This window comes from Saccopteryx bilineata, chromosome 7 (assembly GCF_036850765.1).
Source record: "Saccopteryx bilineata isolate mSacBil1 chromosome 7, mSacBil1_pri_phased_curated, whole genome shotgun sequence".
Lineage (NCBI taxonomy): Eukaryota > Metazoa > Chordata > Mammalia > Chiroptera > Emballonuridae > Saccopteryx > Saccopteryx bilineata.
The window spans coordinates 61521124-61539231 of NC_089496.1; the positions used below are offsets into that span (position 1 = coordinate 61521124).

The 18108-nt window shown below is 58.6% G+C and overlaps 1 protein-coding gene across 2 annotated transcripts in view; it reads right to left on the bottom strand.

The window, feature by feature from the left end:
* Positions 1-358: 358 nt before the first annotated feature.
* LRRK1 (leucine rich repeat kinase 1) overlaps positions 359-18108 on the bottom strand; it is a 95016-nt gene continuing 77266 nt past the window's right edge. Inside the window, exons 26-36 of one of the 2 annotated variants that reach the window (XM_066238763.1) lie at positions 17226-17475; positions 14931-15097; positions 13998-14195; positions 11864-12141; positions 10688-10882; positions 10015-10166; positions 8886-9003; positions 6955-7071; positions 3589-4439; positions 3059-3160; positions 359-1370 (exon numbers count right to left, since the gene is read on the bottom strand). In XM_066238763.1, coding sequence (XP_066094860.1) covers positions 1193-1370; positions 3059-3160; positions 3589-4439; positions 6955-7071; positions 8886-9003; positions 10015-10166; positions 10688-10882; positions 11864-12141; positions 13998-14195; positions 14931-15097; positions 17226-17475 — 2606 coding nt within the window. In that variant the 3' untranslated portion in view covers positions 359-1192. The remainder of the gene's footprint in view (positions 1371-3058; positions 3161-3588; positions 4440-6954; positions 7072-8885; positions 9004-10014; positions 10167-10687; positions 10883-11863; positions 12142-13997; positions 14196-14930; positions 15098-17225; positions 17476-18108) is intronic. The other variant, XM_066238764.1, reaches the window with a different exon arrangement.

Sequence of the window (18108 nt, forward strand, 5' to 3'; positions counted from 1 at the left end):
GCTGTGCTGCCCCCCCCCCGAGGGGATGACCTCACATTCAAGCTCCTTTTCTGGGTGGAGCGGCCTCCCACGGTGATATGCGGCCACCTTGCGCGTGGGTGCGTTTGCACACATGATTTATAAAAAAAAACCCCGCTGCTGTACCCATGAGTCCCCCTCCCCCGGCACAGACACACCGTCCGCGAACCATTCCGCTTCTCTCTCCCGCTGGACACGTGTGTCGCCAACGTCGAACACACACATAATTTGCTATATAAGCCCCATAGGATGCAAGTTCACAACCCACAGCCCAAACTGCCGTGATATCACTCAACTTCCTGAAGTGATCAACAAGATGGCGGTGTGCAAACAAGCAGGGTCTGTGCACCAGCTGTGTCCACGTTTATTTGACAAAAGCCCCAAACACAAGGTCCTTTCCCCAATCCCGCTGACTGTGTCCTTCCTTCGGTCGGTCGGAGGGACAGGAACTGTGAAGGCTGTGCCGGCCCTGAGCGGGCTCGTGGCTTTGGGGCTGTGTCCGTTTAAAGGGACTCATTCATTCCCCGGGCTTGGGCAATGCTCCTCGCCGAGGGTCCTTCTGGGGGTTTCTCGCATGGAGACTTTCCCCGAGCAGGAGACATCCGATCTCAGCTTCCCCAAGCAGGGCCCCGGGCCCTGGGGACCCAGAGAGCTTGTGAAATGTGCTGAGAACCGGGGGCTACCAGGGGAAGGGGCAGGGGTCACGGTCCTCCTCCAGCCGTGCTCCCCAACCGAGAGCATCTAGTGTAATTCCATCCTGGACCTGGGGGTGTGGGGACAGGCAGGCCCTGAACGGCCGGCCGGAAGGCCCAGCCTCCCCTTTCCTGGGCTCTGCCTCCCAGACCAGAACAGGGGCCCCCTCTCCTACTCTTGGGAGTGAACAGGCGGAGGAGGCAGGGGCTCTTCCCGTCTTCCCCTGGGCTGTGAACCCAGCAGTGGTGGTGTGTGGGGGGGGGTAGAGGGGTGGAGAGACCCAGGTAACTGCTCTGGAGAACCGGAGAATCCCGAAGCCACTGCCAGGGTGGGAACATCTCAGCACTTCTTAGCAGCAAGTTGGTTCATGGGAGAACCCAGCCCGCTTTCTGGGTCCTCCGAGGGCTGCAGGCTGCGGGTGGCGGGGCCAGTCCACTGGCCCGGGCCAGCCAGGTCCGAGGGGATGGCTGCAGTGCAGGCATTACCTTCTCTTGCGCGTGCAAGCCTCCAGCCTGCCCAGCTCCTCGCAGGACTGGTAGAAGACCTCAAACTCTCTGGTGCCCCAGCCTCGCCAGACAGCTAGGCACCACTCCGTGTTTTCATTCTCAAAGGCACACACCACCCTGTCCTTTGCCACCACAGCTGCGTCCATGAGTACCCTGCAGAGAGGGGGAGGGGTCTGAGATAACCCAGCAGGGGTCCCCGCTCCAAAGGGGGGGGGGCGGTGAGGGCTGGGATTCTGGCCCTGCGCCTTCTCAGGAGGACAGGGCGTGGCGAAGACTTGCGCATCCCGGCCTGGCCCCACCCCGCCCATGCGCTCTGATGCCCTTTGGCTCCCTGGCGGTCTGGCCGGTGGGCGAGGCTTCCTAGCATCTAAAGAAGGGCACAGGGCATCGGTGCAGGTTCACAGGGGTGGCTTGGAAGGGCCAGACTCCTTGGAAGGAGACGGATCCCATCACAACAGGAATCTTCTGGGATGTGTCCTGCAAAATGCCATCAACTCTAATTTCCGCTCGTCAACGGCCCCTGGCGGATTTTGACTTGGACTCAGTGCCCTCACCTCGTGCATGATTCTTTTCCCAATTCTGAGTTCCCACAGGCTCAGGACACGCACGGGAACAGCATAGGCAGAAAACCTGCAACACGTCCTAACCGTCTATACTTTTTTTTTTTTTTTGAGGCAGTGGAGTGCTTTGTAGGACCTGTGCTTACAGTTTTCACTGGGACCCCACCAGGCTGCGCAGCCCACCTCTTCTCGTGACGCTCGGCACGCCCTGCCTGACACGAGGCTGGCATGTCAGCCAGGATGCCCAGGACCCCCAGCCCCTTCAAGGTCTTGCACGCATGGTGGGCACTCGCCAGCTCTTTGCGGAGGGAATCAGTGTCTCAGGCTGTGGCCCTCTGTTTGATTGGCGGCCAGGCCACCTCTTCCCTGCAGGGACTGAGTGTGCCTGGCTCTTGGTGAATCTACTTTTGGGGGGCACATAGGGGAAATCGAGGCACACTGACAGCGGGCTCTCTGGGGTGCCCAGCCCTGGGCTCTGCAGACCCAGCTGTTCCTTCAGATGCTGCACCTGCGACCCGGGGACGACCCCCCCCCATTCAGAGCTGTGGCCCACACTCAGCCGGGCTCAGCAGCAAACGCGGATCTTGTTTCTAGAATCACACGCAGGGCAAGGGGGGCTGCTGTGCGGACAACTCCCCAGTCATCGCCCTGCTCCGGGGGAAACAGGCCAGGTGGGATTTCTCCAAGAGGGAGGTTTGGGTTCAGGACACAGAGTGAGGGGTTGCAAACATTGCTGTCTGCCAGCCTCCCATCTCCACAGCCGGGCAGCACAGGTCCAGTCTGTCCTGCCCAGCACGGTCCTCACAGGGGCTCTGGCCTACATCTACCTACCTCCTGGTAGGACCCCCCCCCTCAGGGAATGGGTATGAAGCCCCTCCTGGTGCTGTCTGGGCAGGTGGGACACTTTGGTAAGGGCTCCCCTGCTTGGTGGGCAGGACGAGTCCCTTGTATCGCCATTTCAATTGCAGCTGTGCTTGGGTCCTGGAGAGATGCCCCAGCCGGGGCCCTTGGTCAACAGGTGCACTGGGCTCCCCCGAAACAGGCCGCCCGCCACGACCAGCAGCTGACGCCTGGTTTCGCCGGTATTGGCTGACCTCCTGGGGGCTGTCTGGAGCCCTCCACCTGGCCCCCTATCTGCCTTACGCCCACGTTGGCGACTGTAACGTTTATCTGTGGAGGGCAGGAGGGAGGGCGGCCACTGTGCAGGGGACGTGGTGGTGGGGTCTGGATGCCCCACGCGGCAGCCGGGGTCCTAACGGGTCGCCCCTCGCTCGGTCTTACCCCCGCGGAGTCAGCTCCCGGGCTTTCAGGACGGCGATGACGCGGCCCTGCTGGGCGCCTGCATCCTTCTCCAGGCCAATGACGATAACATCTCCACCGCGCCTGCGAAACCAGAACTGTGAAGGGGAAGCGCTTTGTCCAGGGCTGCGGTCCCGGGGGGGAAATGGAGTCGGCCTGCAGAAAGGCCGGGCAGCAAATGTGCGGTTTCTGTCGGTGGATTGAATTGCAGAGGGGCCACCGAGGCCGGGCCGACCGGCACTTTCCCAGGAGGAAACCCGATCGCCCTCGGCTGTGCCTCCCCTTCCCAGCGCCAGAGCCCGCAGGCAGGCAGATGAGCTCTGGTGCAGCCCGGCCCAGATTTGCTCAAGAGATTCCCCCCCCCCCCCCCCAGACTCCAGGACAGCGAGAGCAGGTCCCGAGGGATGGGAGCAGCATCTCAAAGCATCCTTCATTCCACCCCCAAAGGAGAAGAGCAGGCGGGGGTGGGGGGATCTGCGAGATGGCGCCCCCCCCCCAGCTGGGAGACCTACCTGGGGACCCAGATGACGTCCCTCACAGCAAGGACCTTCACGGCCTGCAGGTGCTGGCTGAAGGCCTCCCCGTCCACAGGGGTCAGTTCGTGCTCTGACCTGTCAGAGCCGGCTGCAGGCTCAAGCAGCTGGTCGGAGTCCCCGCAGTCGGTGGAGAAGGGAAGGCTGGAGGAGCTGGCCGGGGAGCAGGGCAGGCTCGAGGGGGACAGTGGGGCCCGGCAGGGCAGGGAGGAGGAGTAGGAAGACATGGAGCAGTAGTCGGTCAGCGAGTCCTGGTGGGTCAGGATCTGCATGCCCAGTTCCTTGCTATACATGATGCTCACGTCCGCGATGGAGTCCCCCTTGGGCTCCTGCGGGCTGGCCAAGCGGCTGTCCAGGGGCTCCAGGCCCAGCGGGTGCACAGGAAACATGTCCCTAAAGGGGTTGGGGTCTCCGCAGAAGTACCGGGCACACAGCTGGTAGGTGGCCGAGTGGTACATCACTAAGGAGCTGGCCCTGTCGTCCAGGCACCAGACCACCTCCTCTCCCCTGCACTCGGAGCTGCACACGACCGAAGCGACCACGGAGGGGGCCGCGTAGGGCTCCAGCCGCCGGCTGACCTCCAGGGCCGCGCAGTCGATGACCAGCAGGCCCGGTCCGTTGCTGTACCAGACCTCGGAGCCGCTGTTGACCACCTCCATGGCCTTCACGGGGTAGGGGTTCTGCCGCACGTCGTCGTCCGGGATGCTGAACTTGGACCGGTTGGCCGTGTGCGAGCACAGGTAGGAGCAGCTGTCGTCCGGGGCGCCCCGCACCACGGAGAACAGCGCCACGAGCCCATCGGCCAGGCCCGCCAGCACCAGGTAGGAGTTCTGCGGAGAGACGAGGGACGAGGCTCCCAGGACAGGTCCGAGAGGAGTCACGCCCACCCTCCCTCCCTGGGTGCCGGCCTGGCCCCAGGATGGCCACGTCCCATTCACCTCCGGGACCCCCGCCTGGCTTCCTGTCCCGGGAGCCAACACGTGCCTGCTGAACTCATTCTTTTTTGTATGAGAGAGAGAGAGAGAGAGAGAGAGAGACAGGGACAGACAGGAAGGGAGAGAGATGAGAAGCATCAGTTCTTCATTGTGGCTCCTTAGTTGTTCATTGATTGCTTTCTCATATGAGCCTTGACTGGGGTCTTCAGCAGAGCAAGTGACCCCTTGCTCAAGTCAGCAACCTTGGGCTCAAGCCAGTGACCTTGGGCTTCAAACCAGCAATTATGGGTCATGTCTATGATCCCATACTCAAGCCAGTGTCCCTGTGCTCAAGCTGGTGAGCCTGTGCTCAAGCTAGTGACCTCAGGGTTTCAAACCTGGGTCCTCTGCGCCCCAGTCTGACACTCTATCCACTGCATCACTGCCTGGTCAGGCTCATTCTTAAAGAAACCACTTCCAACTCAGCCTCTTGTGGAAGCAGACCCCGGCAGGCAGCTGTGCCCACATGCCCAGCTTCCCAGATCCACTTGGAAATGCCTGGGTTCCAGCTGACATTGATTTTCCTTGGGGCACCCCCACCTCCACCAGGAAGCAGATGCTCTTCTGCAGCCACCAGAGGGTCACCGCCAAGGGGCTGACTGTTGGGCCCACCCCAGGGCTACCGGAGAATCTGCGGGAGGCTGGGGGCAGGACACAGCCTGTCAGCCTCGCTGACCTGGTGGGGCTGGGGTTGGGGAGGGGAGATTCAGGAGGACAAAGCCGGAGCCGGGACAGGAGGACAGAGCAGGGGTCCGGGCTTTGTGCCAGCAAGGGCGAACTGCAGAAAGCCACCCCACCCCCACCCCCATTGCTGGGAGCTTGCGCTGTCAAAGGTAAAGAGCAAACCAGCCTCTAGCGCAAGAGCGAGGTCAGTAAGCCCTAAGGACGTTGATCGAAATCCATCTTCAGGATCCTCGGCGAGAAGGCAGCCAAGGCAAACAGGAGCTCCGACCATCTGAGTCCCAGCTCAGGCCTCGGCCGGCCAGGCCAGGCCAGGCAGCGAGCTCCGTGTCCCGGCTGGGTGTGAGCATGCGCGTGCAAGAATGCAGGGGTCCGCCATCTGCGGGCCTCTGAGGGCAGGTACTCGAGCAGAGAGAGAGAGGCTCCGCACAGAGCCGGCTTTATTCCTCCTGGTGGTACGGGCGGCGGTGCCCTGGGCTCGGGGGCTCTGGCCAGCCAGGGCCTTAAATAACGCTTTGTGCCCGTGTCCTCCTGCACTCTGGTGCCGACCGGGTCCCCCAGCCGCCCGGCCTCGCCCATGGGGGCCACAGTCATAAATGACTGACTCTAAGGACAACTTCAGACTTTCTTTTTTAAAGAAACTGCGGTGGGGCGGAGAGACGAGTGTGTATATTTCGGGGCCCTCGGGAAGTTATAATAAGGCGCATGTTGACCGAGCGCACAGGCCTGGAACTTTGGGTACGTCAGACCTGAGGAATCTTTTCCCCAATCTTTTTTGATTCCCATTTTACAGATGGGAAAACTGAAGCTGGATGTCAGGCAACACATTCTCACAGATCCATCCCAGGGGTGACGCCTTGTTCCTGTGCTGTGATTGGGGGTAGGGGTGGGGCGCTCAGGGCAGACAAAGGGGGCCGAACATGGCCTTGATTCCAGAGGTCAGAGAGAAGCCTGAGAATGTCGCTAAGGGGTGTGGGTGAGCGTGGGGGGCAGCTTCTCAGAGGTAGAACCCTGGCCTTCACCTTGAGACCACATAGGAGGTCATCTGGGAGAGATGTGTGCGGTCAGCAGTCCTGGCGGGAAGGGTCTCCTTAGAGTGCTGTGTACAGGGTGGGTTGGGGTGTGAGGGGGAGTTGTGAGGAGCCTCTCACCCATGCCAAGGCACCCTGGGTCCTGGGCTGGGGAGACTGCCACTTGGGGTTTCATTTGAGAAAGGCAGGGGCTACAGGGTAGAGGCCATTCTGGACAAAGAGGGACCCAGGTCCGGGATGGATGGAGAGAGGGCCCTCCAGAGGAGGCGGGGTGGGGGGGAGGTGAGCTAGCTGTCCCTTGGGGGTGGGGACCGGGCCTGCCAGGGCCGTGGGGAGGCGCTGGCCCAGGCTCCGGAGGTCCCTGCTGTCAGAAGAGGAAGAGCATGTTCAGGGGCTCCTCCTTCACGCCACTTGCATAAGGAAAGCACTTCACAGAAGTCTGTATTTGCACGAGGAGCCCTCGGTCTTACTGCCCACGCAGGTGGGTGTTCCCAGACTGGAAGGGCACGAATGAGGACCCTCCCCTGGGTCTCTACAGCCGACAGTGAGCTGGGCTCGGTCGCCCCAGAGGGCGGGGCTTGGCTGCCCGTCCCCAGTAGAACCGGGAAGGGAGGCTCAGACACCTGTGCACTCACCCCCCCCCATCCCCTGCACCTTACCTTTTTTAAAACAGGCACTGCCAAGAAGCAGGTGACAACAGCCGGCGTGTCCAGAGCCCGCTGGGGCATGTTTAAGGGACACATGCCCTTGAGGCTGTAGATGTAGATCTTCTGGTCCTGTGGAGGCAGAGTGGCCAGCGTCAGACCCCGGGGGCCCCACGCCTGACATCTCCTGGGGGGACCCTCTTGGTCTGGGAATCCCTGTGGGGCTTAGACAGGGACACATACAGAGGCTTTCTGGTTGATGGTTTCCAAATTCCTGCCCTTTGTAGAAACTTAGAAAAGGATAGGATTATCTCAAGAAGAAAAGTAAAATTGTCCATACTCCATTACCGCTGGGAAACCATCTTTGGAGTGTGGGGTATAGATGTTCAGTGTCTGTGGGTATTTGTGTGTGTGTGTGTGTGTGTGTCCTTGTTCCGTTCCTGCCCTTGTCACACTTCCTTTCCCTGGAATGACGCACACTGTGGGCAGGCCCTGTTGACGAGGCCACCAGGGGGCACTCTGCCAGCTCTCGTCCCTGTCTCCCTCCCAGTAACCCCGCCACTGGGTTAATCTGTTGTCGGAGGTGAAGTCCGTTTCCAAGTCTCCACTACTGTGAACTATACTGGTGTGAGCAGTCTCACGGACGCGTTTGTCTTTGTGTGTCTTGGTTACTTCTTTACAATAAGTATATTTTATTTTATTTTTTTAAATTGAATTGATCGGGATGACCTCGGTAGTCAACTGGTGCAGCCCTGATGGGAAGCAGTACAAAGTGACCTCAGAAAATAAAGAAAATTAAAAGTGGGACTGCCCTTGGACCCAGCACTCACACCTCTGGGAATATCTCCTAAGAACCCTCAAACACTAATTTGAAAGAAGATAGTCCACCATGTTTGCTGCAGTGTTGTTTACAATAGCCAAGACCTGGCAACAGCCCAAGTGTCCAAGTGGATGAGTGGATAAGAAAGTGGTGGATGGTTATTACACAATGGAATATTACGCAGCCATGAAAAAGAAGGGCCGCTTGCCTTTTGCAACAGCTCAGAACGAATTCTGAGCACAGATGACTGAGGTGTACGTGGCATGGAGATGTTTTGGATGCCGTTGTGAACCATGCGTCCCCACAGCCTTCTGAAAAGGCTGTGCCAATTCATAACCCCACGGTAGCTTCAGAATATATGTTTTGGGAGCCTTCCTCACTGGCTTTCTCAGAAGACAGCACCTTGGGCCTTCTGCTGACTTCTTTTTTTTTTATCTTTCTGAAGCTGGAAACGGGGAGAGATAGTCAGACAGACTCCCGCATGCGCCCGACTGGGATCCACCCGGCACGCCCACCAGGGGCGACGCTCTGCCCCTCCGGGGCGTCGCTCTGCCGTGACCAGAGCCACTCTAGCGCCTGGGGCAGAGGCCAAGGAGCCATCCCCAGCGCCCGGGCCATCTTTACTCCAATGGAGCCTTGGCTGCGGGAGGGGAAGAGAGAGACAGAGAGGAAGGAGAGGGGGAGGGGTGGAGAAGCAAATGGGCGCTTCTCCTGTGTGCCCTGGCCGGGAATCGAACCCGGGTCCCCCGCACTCCAGGCCGACGCTCTACCGCAGGGCCCTGCTGACTTCTTTTATGCAAAGGGAAAAGGCCTCAGGGCGGAATGGGTTTGCTGTGTAGACCAGGCAATGATTTAAGAAACCCGGTCAAGTCACCAACTGACTGAACCCCTGGGCTTGTCCTGCTGGACCTCCGGCCCTGACACTTATCAGGGCCGAGTCCCAGTCCCCAGCCACGAACGAGTCATGGGACTGCCGGCCTTGCTCTGGATTGGGGCGGTGTGTGGGGGGGTGTCGTCGGGAACGCCAGCGCTCCGGGTGTGCTGAGTTTCTGGTCGTTGAGTCTGGCTGCTCGTGGGGTCACCCACTTCGCTGAGGGCCCTGCCGGGGGCAGGGGCGGCTGGTTACCTCGGTGGCCGTCCACAGGGAGCTCTGGACCTTCAGCTGGCAGCTCAGCTGCATGCCCGCACAGGCCATCCGCTGCACCTCGAGGAGGCCCTTCTCCGTGTTCACCACCGTGTAGTTCCTACAAATGGGCAGCGATCGGCTGGTGGCTCCCGGGGCCCCAGGCTGCGCCCCTCATCCCCAGCCTGGCCCTTGGCATCCTTGGCGGGGGGACACCAGCTGTGGGCCTTGTCCTCCTCTTCAAGTCCAGGGTGAAACTTTGTCATGTTCTGGAGGACTCCAGGACTGCCTGTGGCCTGGGGCAGAGCCGGGGTCTTTTTTTTTTTTTTTTTTTTTTTTTTGTATTTTTCTGAAGTGAGAAGTGGGGAGGAGGCAGAGAGACAGACTCCCACATGTGCCCAACCGGGATCCACGGGGCACCACCAGGGGACAATGCTCTGCCCATCTGGGGCGTTGCTCTGTTGCAACTGGAGCCATTCTAGCGCCTGAGGCGGAGGCCATGGAGCCGTCCTCAGCGCCCAGGCCAACTTTGCTCCAATGGAGCCTCGGCTGCGGGAGGGGAAGAGAGAGACAGAGAGGAAGGAGAGGGGGAGGGTGGAGAAGCAGATGGGTGCTTCTCCTGTGTGCCCTGGCTGGGAATCAAACCCAGGACTTCTACATGCTGGGCCAACACTCTACCACTGAGCTAACCAGTCAAGACCCAGAGCTGGGTTCTTGACCATTCAGGTTGAGAAAGGCCATACTCATGGGGGAAAAAGGACTCCCTCCTGCTCTTCCCACCACTTAGCAACTTCCCTCCAGGAACTGTCCCTGTCCCCTCTCCCTCACCCCCAGAGTCACCTCCTCTACCATCAAGCGGAAAAACAGCTCCCATCGTCAAATAAAACCCTCCTGTGACCCCGGCCCTTCACGCCCCTCGTCGGCACCCCCTCTGCTTTGCTTCACTGAACCACAAACCCACACGGGCATGTCTGCATGTGGCTCAGTCTTCTCTCCTGAGCGGGGTCCCTCCGGATTCCAATCCACTGTGCGCTAAACGTCTCTGATTGCGGTCATCCCAGGCAGCACCCCCAATTCCACACGTGCCTCCCACCCTGAAACCAGCAGGGCAGGCAGAGCCTCCAGACGGTACCTGGATTCTTCTTTTCCGTCCCAGAACACCACCGTGTACTCCTGGCCCAGGGACGAGAAGAAAGCGGTCTGCCTTCCGCAGGGGAGCAGGTACATGAAGGTGGCGAAGGTCGGGTCCTTCATCTGGCTCACCACCGACAGCGCCAGTGGCCGCTGAGGGACAGAGGCCGCCAGAGCTGTGAGCTGGGGTCACCGACCCCCAGGCTGATGATGCCTGTGCCGCCCACGCCACCACCAAGGGTCTAGAACCAGGGAGAAAGGGGCTGACATTTCCTCACTCAAGACCCAAAGGAAACAAGAGACAGACACAGACACCAGAAACAGACCCTTCCAGACGTCTCTGTCTGGGTCACGGTTGTCCATGGCAACCCGGACTCTCGGATGTCCCAACCCCCTGCACCCTGGGGATCTACAATCTGGTCAAGAAGTTTTCTCAGACCTCGTTTGCTCCCGATACAATAAACGAGGACTTTCTCAAAAAAGTTGGGGAGGAAGAGAGAGTTCATTTGTTCTGAGAGTGATACACACACAACAAACATGGAAATATCTCTGCCAGAGGCACACAGAGAGGAGTGGCCCTGTTTGTTCTATTCGGTTCAGGAAGGGTGGGCAGGCAGCTGGACTCTGCCGCAGCCGCAGGGGCCGCCCCAGGCGTGTGCCCTGCCCTCGGGTACCTTCTCGGGCTTGGTGTCCCAACACTCCATCATGAGCGCCTGAAGCCGGTGGAACTGCACTTCCTCCGGCTGTCCCAGAACCGGCCGGATGCCCTTGGACAGCTTCTTGGCAATCTGAAGCTGGTGGTGGCCCAGCGCAGGCCGCTGGCCGGACAGCAGCTCATAGAGCACCATTCCGTAGGAAAACATGTCTACCTGGGCAGAGGGGCAAGCCGAGTCAGGTCCCCTGCCTGAGCCCCACAGCTTTCGCAAGCTGGCCCGGGGAGGGGCGAGCAGGGGGACACTATCAGACAAGGACAACACGGGCCCCGTCCAAAGGGAGGCACTCCTCAATCCATCCAGCAATCCACCCATCTCTCTCCACCTGTGCAAACATCCGATGAACCCCCTGATCATCCATCATCCTGTCCCTTTCTCCATCCCCCTGTCTACACATCTATCCATTCATCTATCCATCCACCCATCCATCATCCATCTATACATCCATCGCCCACCCACCCATCTATCATCCATTTATCCATCTATCATCCATCCATCATCCATCCATCCATCCATCCATCCATCCATCATCCATCCACCCATCCATCAAACACACGTTGAGACATGCTGACTGTCAGGCACTAGTTAAGGGCTCCAAGGACGCCACGGTCCTTACCCTTGAGGAGGAAGACAAGGCAGGAAACAGACCCTCCACTTAACATGCTCGGTGCTCGATAAATGGTGCACACAAACCGTGAAGAAGAGACTGTCTCCTAGATCACACCATATCGACTCCTCTAATTTTAATGTCATAAAAAGACCCAGCAAGGAGAGAGCTACACAGGTCTCTGTGAGGGTCAAGAAATAACCTCCCCCTTTAGCCAAACGGCTAAGATAGACTTTCGCCGTGAAGGGTCCTGTTTGTGAACTCAAACTTCGAACCGCCTCACCTGTCAACTGGGGACCAAGACACTCTTATTTTTGTCACTCGGATTTGCCTTTTCTATCTTGGTTCACAGCCACAGGTGCTGAGCTAACTCTCGCATGCTTAGGGCATTCTTGAAGTAATGACTCAAGGATCCATCGGTGTGGGGGTGGGGTGGGAGGGACACAGAGCCCAGAGGTCACAGGTGCAGCTGGGGCCACAGCTGCGGGGCTGGGCTGGGCTGGGGGGACGGCGGCGGGCTGGGTGGGTACCTTCTCGTCATACACGATGCGAGGCCGGATCTCGGGCGCCTGGTAGCCAGGCGTGCCCTCCACGCCCAGGGCGCCCTCGTGGAAGGACTGCCGCGAGATGCCATAGTCCGAGAGCTTGATGTTCACGTGGTCCTTGATGTCCAGAGACCAGACCAGAATGTTGTCTGACTTGAGGTCGCAGAAGATGATGTTTTTCTTGTGCAGGTAGGCCAGGCCGGATGCAATCTGGTAGGCTATTTTTTGGGTGAGCATGTGCCCCAGGGGCATAAAGGAAGAATCTTTGCAAAGAAAAATACAGCGAATGGTCATTGTCACAACGGCCCCCTTTTCTGACCTCCTGGATCCCCAAATACTCTCTGTTCTGCTCCTATGTTCTTGTTATTCTCCACACTGGATGCCAGGAGAGATGGAGACCTTTCCTTCCTCCCTTCTCTCGTTTCTTCCTTCCCTCCTTCCCTCCCTCCCTCCCTCCCTCCCTCATTTCCTCCCTCCCTCCTTCCTTTTCTTTCTTTCTTTTTTTTCATTATTGATTGATTTTAGAGAGAGAGAGAGAGAGAGAGGAACACTGATCTGTGTCTGTAAGTGCCCTGACCGGGGTTTGAAACTGCAACCTCTACACTTTGGGACGGAACTCTAATCCACCAAGCTACCTGGCCAGGGCTGAGAGTGACCTTCTTAAGCAAAACATTATTTAGGGCAGAAATGCCTGCTGTTGTGGTTTCCCTCATGGCATCTCCGTCCTGGAATTGGCCTTTTGATTAAAAGAGCAAGGATTCAAAATACATAGAGTTCATCTCAGGCCAAAGTTTCTCGACTGTCCAGGGGCACGTTGCTGGTATAAGAGCTTTATTAAAAAAAAAACCAAAAAAAAAAAACTTGCCACGGACAGGTGGTTCGGTGGGTTGGGCATCATCCTGGCGTGCCAAGGTCGTGGGTTCAACACCCAGTCACGGCACGCATGAGAAGCGATCAATGAGCGTACAAGTAAACGGAACAACTGAGTGGAGCAATGAGTTGATGCTTCCCTCTCTCTCTCCTTCACCCTTGCTCCCCCTCCCTCACTCCCTCTCAAATCAATGAAAAAATTAAAAACAGGCCCTGGCCGGTTGGCGCAGTGGTAGAGCGTCGGTCTGGCGTGCAGAAGTCCCGGGTTCGATTCCCGGCCAGGGCACACAGGAGAAGTGCCCATCTGCTTCTCCACCCCTCCCTCTCTCCTTCCTCTCTGTCTCTCTCTTCCCCTCCCGCAGCCAAGGCTCCATTGGAGCAAAGATGGCCCGGGCACTGGGGATGGCTCCTTGGCCTCTGCCCCAGGCGCTAGAGTGGCTCTGGTTGCAACAGAGCGACGCTCTGGAGGGGCAGAGCATCGCCCCCTCATGGGCAGAGCATCGCCCCCTGGTGGGCGTGCCGGGTGGATCCCGGTCGGGCGCATGCGGGAGTCTGTCTGACTGTCTCTCCCCGTTTCCAGCTTCAGAAAAATACAAAAAAAGAAAGAAAAAAGAAAAAATTAAAAACAAAAGCCTCTCCCACCGAGGAGAGAGAATTGATTCTAACTGCATTTCTTTTTACTAAGTCAAAAGACAGTTACCTGTCTCCCTTGGTGAGCTCTTTGGTATTTAGTTATTTTAAAATTTTGTTAAAAAAAAAAAGGTGGGATGAGAATGACCCCAGGGTCTCAGAGTTTTAACAAGAGTGAACACAGGTGGTCCACCACAGTCCAGGGAGGAATTTACTCGTCTGGGTAGCTTGTGGGTACCAGGCTCCTGTTCGACAGCCTGCCCATGGGGGTGGGGGGGCACGATCTTTCTCCTTTGACCGGTGGGTAAATTAAGCAACCTCTTGGGTTATGGTGGAGAACCGGGACTCGAACCCACTTCTCTCTGACTCCAAAGCATGAGCTCCTCCAGCCTCGCTGATGCTACCACCTAGGTGTAGACCTGGCGAGGGGCTTCTCCTCACCCGCAGGGCGGTGGCGTCGTGAGCCTGGGGTAGGGGGGGTCAGCCGGGCCCTGCCCCAGACAGCCAGGCTGGGCTGGAGGGGGAGCCCCCCGGAACCCTCGCTGTCCACCCTGGACTCTCAGGCCTCCCAGGAGCGTCGGGCCCACCCGCGGCGGAGGGTCCCCGGACCGGCGGGCACCTTTGGCGTTCTCGGACAGCACGGTGTTGAGGCTGCCCAGCGGGGCGAGCTCCAGGGCGAAGCCGAGGGGGTGGATGCTGATGCCAACGAGGGACACGATGCAGGGGTGCTGCAGGGCGTGCAGCATGCTGGCCTCCTGCCGGAACTCCGAGAAATTCCTCATGGCGTCCGTGGCCCGCAGGTGCCGCAGCATGGTGTCTGCAGGGGGCGGGCGGCCCGTCAGCGTCAGCGTGGCCCCGGGGCAGGGGGGGGCAAATGACGGGAAGTGGGTGAGGGTCCCGGCCACACTTGGGAGAGGCCCGGGAGGGCTGGGATTTTTATCCCAAGTCCATCAAAATATCTGGGGTTGCAACACCCAAATGGGGCATTCCTGAGGCTTTCCAGGCTGGGAACAAGCCCCCTTCTCCTCCTCAGGTGCCAAACTTGTCCCCACCATCACATTTGTTGGCTCCCGCCTCATCAGTGGAGGGCTGTGTATGTGCATGTCCCCATCTCTGTCATCTGGACGGCCATCCTGCAGTCCTCACCCCACCCTGACGCTGGCCGTAGGAGGGTCACGGTTCTATCCTATTCCAGTTCTGCATTCCCAGCCCTGTTCGTTGCCTGACCCGGGCGACACGTCATCACCAGGCCCCTGACTGCCCACTCGCCAGGATGCTGAGGGTCTGGGCTCTGCTGCCCGGTTTACGCCCAACCCAGTGGCCAGGACCGCCAAAGACAGACAGGACTCCCACCCTCCTATCAGCCACAGGCCGGAGGTCTCTGGGCAGGGGTGGTGACGTCAAACCTGCACTAGGACCTTCTCCCGATGCCTCTGGGAACGTGCTCCTCACCGACGTCCCCTGCCCCAGGCCCCCCACGGGCGGCTCGGAGTCAGGACCGAGGAAGTGCAGGCCGGTCCGTGAGGAGGAAACGGGGCAGGGCCCTGGTTACCTGCTGGGGCGTTTGAGAAGTTCTTGAATTTCTTGATCTGGAACCGCTTCACCGCCACGGGCTGGCCCTGGTACCGTGCCCGGTAGATGACGGTGCCGCTGCCGCCCTGGCCCAGGACGCTGCCCTCGTCCTCGCTGTGCTCCAGCTTGGTGTTCTCCAGGAAGAGCCTGCGGAGGGCCCGGCGCCCGTCAGAACAGACGCCCCCCTGCCCGAACTCCCGGGGGAGGGAGCCTGGTGTTCCGGGGCCGTGGAGGGGGCCCCCTCCCATGTTTTCAGAGAGCCTGTGTTGGATCGCGGATCCTGCTGTTCAGGGCGTGGGGCTATCTGACATCTTTTTTTTTTTTTTTTTTTTACAGAGACAGAGAGGGAGTCAGAGTGAGGGATAGACAGAGACAGACAGACAGACAGGAACGGAGAGATGAGAAGCATCAATCATTAGTTTTTCATTGCGCACTGCGACACCTTAGTTGTTCATTGATTGCTTTCTCATATGTGCCTTGACCGCGGCCCTTCAGCAGACTGAGTAACCCCTTGCTGGAGCCAGTGACCTTGGGTCCAAGCTGGTGCCCTTTGCTCAAACCAGATGAGCTCACGCTCAAGCTGGCGACCTCCGGGTCTCAAACCTGGGTCTTCCGCATCCCAGTCCAATGCTCTATCCACTGCGCCACCGCCTGGTCAGGCCTATCTGACATCTTGACAGGCAATCTGGTTTATGATCCATGCCCTCGCCTGTGCAAGGAGAACCAAACTTGTCCAGGGCAGGCAGTATGGCCTCATGGACTCAATATCTCAGACGCCACTGCCCAAGTTGAGTGGAAGCACAGAACATAATGAGGCTCGGCTCAGCGGCAGAGCATCAGCCTGGGATGTGGAAGTCCTGGGTTCAATTCTAGGTCAGGGCACACAGGAAAAGCGACCATCTGCTTCTCTGCCTTGTCTTCCTCTTGCTTTTCTCTCTATATATCTCTTTCTCCCTCTCCTGCAGCCATGGCTTGGTTGGAGCATGTTGGCCCCGGGCACTGAGGATGGTGGCTCCATGACCTCCCCTCAGCACTAAAATAGCTTGGTTGCTGAACAACAGAGCAGTGGCTCCAGATGGGCAGAGCATTGCCTGGTAGAGGGCTTGCCAGGTGGATCCCGCTCAGGGTGCGTGTGGGAATCTCTCTGCCTCCTCGCTTCTCACTTAAGAAAAATTTAAAAATAAATAAATAATTTCTAAAACCTTGGGCTCTGGCCAGGTGCTCAGTGGATGAAGTGTCGTCCCGGTGCACCAGAGGTTGGGGGTTTGACCCCCCGGTCAGGGCACGTATGAGAAGCAATCAATGAGTGCACAACCGAATCAAACAACTAAGTGGAGTAATGAGTTGATGCTCATCTCTCTCTCTCTCCCTTCTTCTCTCTCTTTTTCAAATCAATAAAATAATTAAAATAAAATAAATAAAACTTGGGGATGGCCGACACGGTATGCCTCCCTCACAACCCAATCCGATTCACACAGACAAAACTCTGCATGTGGTCTCCAAGAAACCATAATTCTCATGTTAAAGGTCCAGGAATAAAGGAGAACCATTTTGCAGAAGAGGGGTGTTGAGCTGGCATTTTCCCTGACGAGGGAGCCGCGGGTGTGGAAAAGAACGAGGGGGGGCAATTATCCAGCATGGGAAGCGATTTCTTGATTTAATAGACTCGCCCAGAAGCAGGCTTTGGAGCCCCAAGCCTACAATATCACCGAGTCCTTCACAGTCATGTTCTTGGGGTAGGGGAGCAATTTGGAGAAGCGAGAATTCAATCTTTTTCTCCCTCCCCCCCCTTAAACTTTCATTTTTCTTTTAAGAAACTAGATATAGCATTACATGGAATGAGAACCTCACAGGACTTCACCACTCCAGCAAAGTCGTAAGTAACCACCGATGTCAGATCGTCTCCAGGGAGACAAGATCCCAGCTTCCGGTTTCCATGGCTACGGAAGCTTCCCATCTTTTACCGAGCACTTGGATTTGGGGATGGTTCCCTGTGTAATGGGACCACAAAACATTTTCTGTTTTTCCCCGGACTCTCTGTGCAGTTATGGTCTTAGATTAGACCCAGTGAATTTTGGGACGCTCTGCCCAGCGGGGCCTGTGTGGCCTCACATGGAAAGCCATGCCCGGTCCCCTGCAGGCAGCCCAGGATCCTACACGTCGCCTGAGACAGGGCGGGGAAGCGGTGGCTACGGCAGCTGCTGGCCTCGAGGGCGGGCCTCGTGGGCGGGCACCGTGGGCGGGCACCGTGTGGAGTGGCGCCGGGGTGGCGTACCTGGAGGGGAAGTCTGTCATGAACAGCTCGGGCACCAGCTCCTGGAGAGGCACGAGCAGGTCGGGGTGCCGCGGGCAGGCGATGACGTCCCGCTCGATAGCCGTCAGCACGCAGTCCTCCATGTCGAAGTACTGCATGCCCTCCGAGGTCTCGCCGGCGCCCGCGTGCTGCGCCCAGGAGCTCTCGCAGACGGGGCAGGGCACGCACTGCTCCATGAGCGGGGTCCCATCGCTCTCCGTGGCTGTCAGGGCTGCACGGGGACAGAGCGGGAGGCAGGTCACGCTGCAGAGGTGGCAGGGGGGTCCCCGAGCAGCACCCTACCCACTCAGGTGGGGCCTTTCCTGGGAAGGGGTCTGTCTGTCTGCTCTTGCCTGGCTGAAACATGGCTACTTCCCTTGGGCTCCTTTTTGGAGAGCTCTATCCTCCCTCCTGAGAGACGCACACAGGGCTGGACAGCCACCAGGGTGGGGGGTGGGGGGTGGGGGGCTGGGACCCTGAGCAGGCCGGCTGGGCATCCCTCCTGCACAGGGCACAGCCGGCCTTCCAACAGGACACCGCGGGCTGGGCCAGAGTTACGCCAGGCTCCAATGGCCCAACCGCAACCCATCAGGAGCCGTTGTTAAAATTAGAAACCCGCGGCTTGCAATTACTGTGATTCTTTGTAGAAAAGGAACGCGGAGGGAGAGATGAGTGCAAATTACACGGGACAAAAACCTAGTCATTTTACACGGGTTCCCCCGGGCAGGAGACAGCTGCTCCGCACGCCTTGGGAAGGCGGTGCCCCAACACAACCGCCCTGTGGGGGAGCACCCTTGGGGTGAGAGGTGGCCTGTTCTGGGCAGGGTGAGAGGTGGACGCCCAGAACCTCCTGGCACACCTGCTG